The 9,591-nt window shown below is 52.3% G+C and overlaps 1 protein-coding gene across 7 annotated transcripts; it reads right to left on the bottom strand.

Annotated features, from left to right (window-relative positions):
• Positions 1–340: 340 nt before the first annotated feature.
• Positions 341–8,006, bottom strand: LOC111139670 (zinc finger protein 672). 7 transcript variants are annotated; one of them, XM_022492005.1, is made up of 4 exons: positions 7,846–8,006; positions 4,983–5,105; positions 4,151–4,254; positions 341–2,910 (listed from the first exon to the last, which is right to left on the bottom strand). In XM_022492005.1, exon 4 carries the CDS (start codon positions 2,654–2,656, stop codon positions 1,280–1,282), a length of 1,377 nt encoding a protein of 458 aa, XP_022347713.1. In that variant the 5' UTR covers positions 2,657–2,910; positions 4,151–4,254; positions 4,983–5,105; positions 7,846–8,006; the 3' UTR covers positions 341–1,279. The 7 variants fall into 7 exon arrangements, with proteins under 7 accessions (XP_022347713.1, XP_022347711.1, XP_022347718.1 ...); XM_022492003.1 differs by lacking the exon at positions 7,846–8,006 and adding an exon at positions 6,687–7,839; XM_022492010.1 differs by lacking the exon at positions 7,846–8,006 and adding an exon at positions 6,687–7,839 and having other exon boundaries at positions 341–2,780.
• Between the last annotated feature and the right edge of the window lie 1,585 nt (positions 8,007–9,591).

Below are 9,591 nucleotides of genomic sequence, written 5' to 3'. Positions count from 1 at the left end.
CATACCTGTTCTTGCACTCAAGAAGGACAGGCTGTGACATATGGAGAGCACTGGGTCATTCCAGCGACCCAGAGCACTGGGTCAATCCAGTGGATTAGCTGGAACAAGAATGGAGCATGTGAGCCTGAGCCACATTCGTACTCTGCATTGATCAAGAGAACCAAACGTACATGCTTAAAGAGTCTTGCCTTCCAGTGCAAAATCAAGCGGGCTGTGCATGCAAGATCACTGAGCTACCTTGGGAGGGGACATCTTAGAACTTCAAAACGGCTTGGCTCTTGGATCACTCCTGAATTCTGCAAAGATGGTAGCCTCTGGTATGACAAAGGAGGCTTTTGGCTTCTGGAACCCTCCCAAAACACCAAGCTTTATTTCACCAGTCGTAAGCAAAACAACCACCGGCCAATTCCAGATTTTCTGCCCTGCATTATTGACTCTGTGGAGCTCCATTTGCCCATGGCTCCAGGCTTGATTTGGAAATAGTATTCTGATGCTCCCCTTGGCAGTACTCTGCTTTATAGACCCCACAGGGTCTCCGTCTAGGTCTGAAAGTTAATGTCCCCCCACCTAGCTGGAGAATATTGCCCTGAGAGGCACTTTGATATGGATACCATCAGGTGTGCTCCCTGGGACTGGTGGCTGCTTTGCTGAGGGCTCCCACCCAGCTTCACTGTGGTGGGCCTTCTCTGCCAGGAAGCAGGCTGGTGGCTTCTGGCATGATGTCTTTCACTGAAATGTGCTGTCCCATCATCTCTCTGCCTACAAATTTCCCATCTCTGAGCCTAGGGAGAAAGCAGCAGAGGCTCAAGTAGAACCAAGAGTCAAGAAGACCACAAGGTGGGTGGGTTGTCCCTGTGGCCACATCTGTGATCATTATCTGAAGAGGCAGGACAACAAACGAACACGGGAAGGAGAGCTAGAGGAGACTCGGGCTGGAAAAGGGGATGGGACAAGATAAGTTCGAACCCAGGTGGGAAAGCAGAAAAACCTTGGGGGACACAACAGCAGCAGTGGGAATATACCCATACCTGGGCTCTCTTTCCTGTCTAGGAGGTTTTCCTGCTTCCCTACACCCCAGGGGGAGGACAGGAAGGATGGAGAACAGGAAGAGCTGACCAGGGAAGTAGATGTAGGGGCCCGGTCACAGTCTAGGTGAAGGGCTACCATGGAAGATGGGGAAAGGCGACAGCCGGCCGTGCTGTCTTTACACAGACCTCCCTGTGGCAGTGCATCCGTATGTGCCCAGTCTACTATAGCAAAGCTTCTCAGCAAGTGTCCCTCAGCTGGGACACAAGAAGTCCGGCTTTTCCTGTTCTGCTCGCCCAGCAAGGATGAGTGCAGCTCCTGCGGTGGCTTGGGCGGCAGCGGCGGCAGCTCGAGCGCGCGTGTGCGCCCGCTGGTGCTGGGAGAGCGAGCGGCTGTGGCTGAAACACTTGCCGCACTCGGCGCACTGTGCCGGCCGCTCGCCCAGGTGAGTCTTGCGGTGCAGCGCCAGCTTGGAGGCCACGCTGAAGGCCTTGCCGCACTCGGGGCACTTGTGGGGCTTATGGCCGGCGTGGTTGCGCCGGTGCACGTTGAGGTTGGAGACGCATGTGAAGCGTTTGCCGCACAGCTCACAGCGGTAGGGCTTCTCGCCGGTGTGCGTGCGCCGGTGCTTGGTGAGGTCAGAGCGGTCACTGAAGCGGCGGCCGCACTCGGTGCACGGGAAGGGCCTCTCACCAGTGTGGATGCGCTGGTGCACCACCAGGTCTGAGCGCTGCCCAAAGCCCTTGCCGCACGTGGCGCATGCGTGCGGCCGCTCCCCCTGATGGCTGCGCCTGTGGCGCAACAGGGTGGAACTTTCGCTGAAGCGGCGCCCGCAGTCCCCGCACGCGTATGGCTTCTCCCCCGTGTGCGTTCGCTGGTGGCGCACCAGCGTGGCGCTCTCCACGAATCCCTTCCCACACTCCGGGCACTTGAAGGGCTTCTCACCCGAGTGCATCTGCAGGTGTCGTGTTAGCGTGGAGCTCTTGCCGAAGCTCTTCCCGCACACGCTGCACTGGTGCGCACCCGGCGCGTGCGGCTCAGGAGCCGGACGCTGGCTCGCGTGGACGCGAGCGTGGCTCCGCAGCCCTGCAGAGCTGCGGAAGGCCCGTGGGCACTGTGTGCAGCGGTGGAGGGGGTCGAGAGGCGCGATGGGTGTACCCCACGGGTGTGCCCGCGCCTGGTGGAAGCGGAGCGCACTCTGACGGAAGGCGCGCGCGCACAGGGGGCAGCGGCAGGGCCGCTCGGGGGGGTGCCGGCGGCGCCGGTGCAGCAGCAGAGCTGAGAGGTGTGGAAAGCTGCGGCCGCACGCGCGGCACGGGCAGGAGCGGCCGCGCTGTCTGTGTGTGCTCTGGTGCAGGTCCAGGCGGCCATTATGACGGAAGCTCTGGCCGCACTCATTGCAGATGTAGAGCGTCTGGCCAGCATGCGCGCGTCGGTGTGCACGGAGGTCAGCGGCCAGTGCATAGCGCTCCCCGCAGTCGAGGCAGCGGTAGCGGCTATCGCCGCCATGGGCACGCTCGTGGCGCATCAGCACTGAACTGTAGCTGAAGCTCTTGCCACACTCGCCGCACACGTAAGGCCTTCCTGCTACCGCCGCGGCCACCACCGCCGCCTCTGATGCAGCGAACATGGTGAGGGCTAGGCTGGGGTGCCCTCGGGACGCAGGCTGGGGGCCAGGCTGGCAGGGATGCGTGCCACTCCCACGCCGGGGTCCACCGCCTCAAACTGCGTGTTATTTTCAGTTTCCTGAAGGCCTACAAAGGAAGTAGCAGAGGGAAGAAGGGGAGGCCTGGAAAACTGGCCTGCAGATGTCAGCTTCCTTCTTTTGTGGGCAGGCTCTGCAGCTTTTTCTAGGGTGGACTGCAGCCAGGTTCACCCTTCACCCTATAGGGAGAGAGTCACTGTAAGCCACAGTAACAGCTGCAACAGCTACACCTTGGGGGAATAGAGAGGCAAGCACAGGGCCCCTATTTCTTGTAACTTCCTCAGCTAGGTCATCTCCTGGATTCCACTCTCCAAGAGGAGGCAAAGCCATAGGACTCCTAGAAGTATTGGGGGGTGGTCCTCATGCCATCAGGAAGGGCAGGAGGGATTCAGAGAGGGAGTTTGCTTCCAAAACTCTGCTTGGCAGGGAATGAGGAGTATGCAGCAGCCTGTTTTCTGTTCTTAGATCAGAGGTCTTGGCCTAGACATGCACTAGAAAACACCAAGGAGGGACAGGCAATGAGAGGGCCCCTGGGCCTCAACTACATCAACACCTTCCTCTGAGACCCTGATTTCTAAAGTCACCAATGTGAACCCAGCCAAATCTGGGATGGAAGGACAAGGAGGGCAATGAGATGAAGCATAAACCTGTAGAAAAGCAGCAGTTTGGGCAAAAATCTCAGAAAGGGCTGGGCCTGGGCAAGGGATGGTTATCCAAGAAATGGCAAAGTATTGCCTTGGCTTTGGACAGTAGCTGATAATCACTCCACACCAGTACACGGCCTCAAAGTTCCCTGGCCTAGTCTTGATAAAGCAACTCAGGATCCAGGAAAAGGCCAAAAAGGAACATGAATAATCCAAAAAGAATAATACTGAAAGTTAATGGCATTACCCTAGAAGTGCTTTTCACATTTTCAGGAAAACTGTGGAGAAGGAAGACGCATTCCTTCCTAATTCTCAGGTCATCCAAGTTGTTTGTAAACATTCTGCAAACCTTTCTCATTGCCCTAGCTCCAGGGATCTGAGAACCCAGAGTAGCAGAGAAACCCCTTTATGAGGATGGGATCTGATCTGTTATCCTTTTTATCTCAAATGTTATCCCTGAGTCCTTTTGACAAGTTGGTCCAGGTGGCTGTCTGGGAGCAGGATCAGCCTTTCTGTACAGAACCTCCTGTGGGCCTCATCACTGACTACTCTCCTCAAGGCTCATGGATTGGTCCCAGCTAAATTCAGTGGAGATTAGGTATAGTTGCTATGAGTTATAGGCTGTGTCAGTCAATAGGTCAGGGAAAGGAAGCAAACAAAATGATCAGCAGTCATTTTCTTATTGGCAGATGGAAACATCATAAATACCCAGAGCTCAGGTTAAAATACCCCCCAAAATGGGATCCACCGACAAAAAGCCTTGAAAGCCACAAACCTTCAGGGATGGGCTCTGGAGTTTCTGCTCCCCTCCACATTGGGCAGGAGTGGCCAATATATGATGTTCTCTTCTCATGCCTTTGGAGCAGAATGTTCTGTACCCTGCAGGGATGAAGTAAGAGGGACAACATGAATTTACAATGAGCAAAGGGGACAGAGGCAGGGAAAGAAAGAAGAGAGGAGTACTTTTTGGAGGAGAGTATTGTTTAAATGGACATTTTCAAATATAAAAAACTGAAGAATAATATTATGAATCCCTCACCTTTAGCATATATCTATCTACATTTTGCTATTCCATTTCATCTATCACACTCCTTTCCCACACACTCTCTCTCTTTCCTCTTTTTTTTTTTTTTTTTTTTTTGGCCCGTGGTATTTTAAATCCCAGACATCTTATTCACAGAGAATGAGTTTAAGCAAAAGCTGAAAGCAGGGACAGGAGCCCCTCTGCAGACCTGAAAGCAGTCTTCAAAGAGAATGTCTCAGTTCTTCCAGAGGGAACTTTCAGCCCAGATACTTGGCCTGTCTATTCTGGGTTGTCAGTTCAAAAGAATGTTTGCCCTCATGTGAATAAAACTTTCCCTCAGGACTCAGTGTTTGATCCAAATGCCAAAGAGAGCAATGCACTATGCTGGTGAGGGTTCCACCTCACTTGAGGGACACCAGGGACCATGGCACCTCTCAGGCCAAGTTTCTGGGAACCCACCCTCTGCCTCCCAGGGCACAGGCCCAGGGAAGGTAAGATGAATGCACAAACACAAACATGCATACATAAATGGCATATAAACAAAGATAAAATTTTCCCCCATTATAGATGTGGTGAGACAGACCCTGATCTAGGGGGCAGGTTTGGTAACTGAGTGCCAGAGTACACCCCTGAAGTCTTTCTTCTGTACCTCACCCCATGCTGGAGTTTGCCCTGGAAGCAAAGGGGTCTATGCTTGGGAGGAAATCTGAAAGAAAAAAAATATTATTATTGTACAAAAAAAAAAAAAAAAAGATTTCTAGACTATCCTAACCAGTTTCCCAATTGAGAATTTCTTTTTTTTTTCTGACTGAGAGTTTTATAAGTTGTTATACTACCAAATTCATTTTAAGTAAAAAAGTAAGTACAGGAGGAAAAAAAAATAAGTACAGGAGGGCTTAGAAAGAGGGAAGGAGGTAATAACATGTGAGTTGGTGAAAAGTCCTAATCGTTTAATACTTAAAATATTTTAGTACTTATCAAGCATTTATATTAAATAGTTATGAGTACAAATATATACAAGTATTATATATGTAACTGAAAACAGGTACTAAGTAAGATAAGCTAACAAAAAAATTAACATTCACAATTGATTAAAAATAAACGGAGTTTCATGTATCACTTTATTTCTGTTTCTTAATAGATATTGCAGGTATTTCATTCCCCATCTAACCATATCTAACATATTACAGATCAAGAGTGTGGTAATTAACCAGCATTTAGTACATTAACTAACAATCTACTACGAGAGCAGCTTAGTTCTTTTTCTTCTGAGTTGTGTCCTTCAGTTAGTACAAAGATTTTCTTTCCTGGCTATCTGTTCTGCCAGGTCAAGACTTCTGGGGCAGGATGAAGAGACAAGTGATCATCTTGCAATTCCTCCATCTTGAAGCCACAGCCGGGTAAAGCTGGTGCAGGAGTGGGGCTGAGGGCTGTCCCCAGATGTGCTGTGCACTATAGTAGCCATGAGCCATATGGGACTGAGCGCCGGAAATGTGACTGGCTGGTCCAAATTGAGATAGGCTGTAAGGGTCAAATACACTCCTAATTTCAAAGATTTAGTATGAAAAAAAGAATGCAAAATATCTCAATGTTTAATGTTGACTATATATTGAAATAATATTTTGGATATATTGGGCTAAATGAAATGTATTATTTAAATTAATTGCCTACTTTGGGGCCTTCCCATTTATAGTTCCAGCTGTAAAGTCCCTTTGCCTCTTTATTCAGGGCTCTGCTCCAATAACCCCTCCTAAGAGAAGCTCTGCTGAGCACCTTCACACCCCACAGCCCCATCCCCTTACTTGGCTTTATTCTGAGTAATCAGTGAAAGTAACAGGGAATAGTAGTCCCATCCCTTCCAGGAAGGTTTCAGCCCCTTTTCTAAGTAAGGATGGAGTGTGGAATCTAGAGAACCAAAATAGCCACTCCTGACCTAACAGAAACAAGGTCCAGTACTTCAAAAGAAGTTCCCCATTTCAGCTTCAGATCCAGTCTGGCATGTTTAAGGAACTGCTAGAAATAGGAATGACAGCTGCTTTCCATCCCAAGTGCCCAAGTCTGATCATGATCCAAGTACGCTGTTTTGGACGTTTTGCCTTCACACAGATTTTCCTGTGAACTGGAAACCGTGGAGAAGATTGGGATCTTGGCAGGGAGAGAACACACGTAATAGGATAGTCTATTCTTTACTTCCTCTGACACATGGGCAAACTGCAACCCAAAGGGGGACAGAGCATCTCAGAACCGGGATGTGGGAAGGGATGATACATGGTGTTTTGCAACTTACCTGGGCCTAGCAAGAAGTTGGGCATCCAGTGCTTTTTAAACATGATGTGTTCATCTGGAATACAGTTCTTCCCAATGGCAGGGTACTGGAGGAGGAGGCCTCTCACCAGTCAGCTTATCCTCCATAGCCCTATCTACCGCATATGCTGCAAATGCTCTGCTTTGGTTTACTGAAATGGAACCGTAACATGCGTAGGCAAGTGTCCAAATTCTGCTTCTTTCATTATTAGCTGTGTAACCTTGGACAGGGGACGACAGGTGTCAGACACTCCTGTCTGGGAGAACTCAGTAAAGGAAGCGATCACAACATTTCATATGAAAAGACGGTTGAGATATGTGTAAGTCTGAGAACTGTGGTGGCTGCGTTTTTAGGTCTTACCCTCTTCAGGACAGCTCCTCTGAAGAGGATCCCGAGCACGGGGGCTGCCTCCTTGCTCTACTTCAAGGATTCTGAACGTTCTGCAAGTTTTGTAAGTCCTTCCCTGACCCCCAAAGAACCCTGCTTCACATGGTTAGAACAGTGTGGGCATTCTGTACTGTAGCCCCACGACACACCCCGGGAGCTTTCAGAGGAAATCAGGGAGCCGGGTCACTTAGCTTAAGGCTTGTTACCTATCCCTGACCGGGAAAGGGCGCGCAAGTATCCACCGGAAGAGGAAGGCCACACCTGAGTAAGTCGCAAGGCAGCCAATCCGGGCGCCTCAGTCACCTTTCATCACCAGTCGTTAGGCAGATTCTCCAAGGGCGAAACTTCCTACCCACAGTCCTACCCCAGCTCCTCGCCCGCGGCGCCCACCCATCGAAAACCTAGCGAGGAGTCGGGGACGATTAACGCCGACGGGGCCTGGTGGGCGACACTACCCTTTTAGTCCGTCTTAGCCCGGCGATGTCTGCGTCGTGGGGCCGCCGGCCCCGAAGGTCAGCAGGGGAAGACGGGGGAGGACAGGCAGAGGGCAAGGCCTGGGAGGAGCAGGCCGCCGGCGTCGGCGAGCGGGAACTGGCCAATCGCTCGTCCCGCCCCGCCGCAGCGTCACTCGTTGCCGAGCCGCGCTCGCCTCTGCCGCAGACGCTAGTCGCCGGGAGCCGAGGGGAGAAGACGGGCGGTAGCTGGGGATCACTGTCCCGTGCCAACCCTGCCCTCCCAGCCCCAGTCCCCTCACCGGTCGCCGACAGGCTCCTTGTACACTGCGCAGTTCCCACTCGGCTGGCTCGCTGACCCCCCCCTCCCGGACTTCGGGACTAGGGCGTTGAAGGGAGGAAGGGGCTGGCGGAGCGCGCGGCCGCCGAGTGGGGAGCTGGGAGGCTCCTCAGGGTAGGGAGTCACGTTCTGGCCCCGCTTTCCCCGGCTGGCCAGTGGTGGGCCTCATGAGGGCCGCGTCACCGGTTGCTGGGATGACTAGGAGGCCTAAACTCTCCCGGGACTGCTCACCGTTGCCAGCCCGCGCCCGAGACGCCGCAAGGGGGCAGGGCTACCACTGGCAGCCAAGTCCCGCCTCCCTCCCTGACAAGGCTCCGCCCTCTTCCCAGGGTTAGCCAGTCTCTGCCTTCTCCGGGCATGATTCCGCCCAATCCGAGGAAAGGGCGCTGCGCACGGTCTCAGCCTGCTGTGGCGGAGTTCCACGTGCCCAGTCCGCTCCTCCAGCTGCTCGCGCACGCCCGCGGGGACGCGCACGGGAGTCCCGCAGCTGCCTCCCGGCCAACGGGTTTCTGCTGTGGACGGACCGCGGGGGCCACCCTCCCAAATCGTCCCAGTAGAAGTCAGTGACTGTCTATAGTGAGGCCACACTATGGAAACAGTGCGATCCTCCCCGCAGCTCGGCCCTGGAGGTTCCCGCGAATTGGCGACTCGCCCAGGGGCGCACTGCCAGGTTTGGGGACACTTTCCCCAAACTGCTTTTCAGCCTCCGGTCTGCTTCCCAGCCTCCTCTATAAGAGCTGCTAGGCGGGGCTTCTTGTCCAAATGTTGAGACTGCAGTGTCTTCCACTGAGAGATGGAAATGCAACTGGGAGCCCAACAGCCCCTCTTCAAGGATTATCCATAAGAGACTCTTGAGGATGGCACTCAGGGTCATTCTTTACCTGCCCTAATGTTCCTTTCGAGAACACTTTGTACTGCTCCTCCTGCACATCCAGAGTTTCCATCCCTCTGCTCTGCTCAGGAGCCCAGTAAACCACTGTACATGTGACCCCTCAGGCCCCACCTCTTGGTTCAGCCTGGAATGCTCTCCTGCTTTTAATTCCAACCATTCTTAAAAGTTTAGTCAAATGCCGTCTACATTAACCTATGCTGGAATGCTGTTTTCCACCCTCGGTCTTGGGTGTGCACCCATGCTACAATGCAACCCTCTCTACACGTTGGTATAGTCAGATGATGGCCGTCACCTCTGTAGTTAAAGGGCTTGTCTTGCTCATAATTGATGCTCTGAAGCATGAGCACTGCACATCACAATGAGTGATGCACAGCTCAACGGAGTGTTCGCTGATTCACATGTGAAAGTGCTGTGTAAGGAGTCCAGGGATTGCACCAGCAGGTAGGGAAGCAAAAAATGGACACAGAACGCAGGCCTGGGGTGATGAGGGCCTGAACCAGGAAGGGATAGAGGTGGGAGAGTAGAAAAGAAAAAACGTGCTTGCTGTCAAGTGCCATATGCAGGTAAGGTAGTTATGCAGAAGAGGACTAATTGAGAATAAGACTTTCAGGCCTGAGAAAGGGATTAATTAGGACATTTCCGGACTCATTTTTCAGCACTGATGACATGTGATACAGTTGCCCATTTCTGGAGGAGTGACTAGGATAGTGATAAATTACATAATTGAAGGGTCTGGGTATATTTAACCTGCAAAGGAGAAACGTGTTCATGACTGTACGCAAAATTTGACAAACTGTCATATGAAAGAGGTCTGGA

This window comes from Enhydra lutris, unplaced genomic scaffold, assembly GCF_002288905.1.
Source record: "Enhydra lutris kenyoni isolate GAN:26980312 unplaced genomic scaffold, ASM228890v2 scaffoldscaffold112, whole genome shotgun sequence".
Taxonomy (NCBI): domain Eukaryota; kingdom Metazoa; phylum Chordata; class Mammalia; order Carnivora; family Mustelidae; genus Enhydra; species Enhydra lutris.
This window is presented reverse-complemented; position numbering and strand designations above follow the sequence as displayed.

Excerpts from the sequence above, each read along its gene's own strand:
- LOC111139670 (XM_022492005.1), bottom strand. The coding sequence starts at position 2,656 with ATGTTCGCTGCATCAGAGGCGGCGGTGGTGGCCGCGGCGGTAGCAGGA.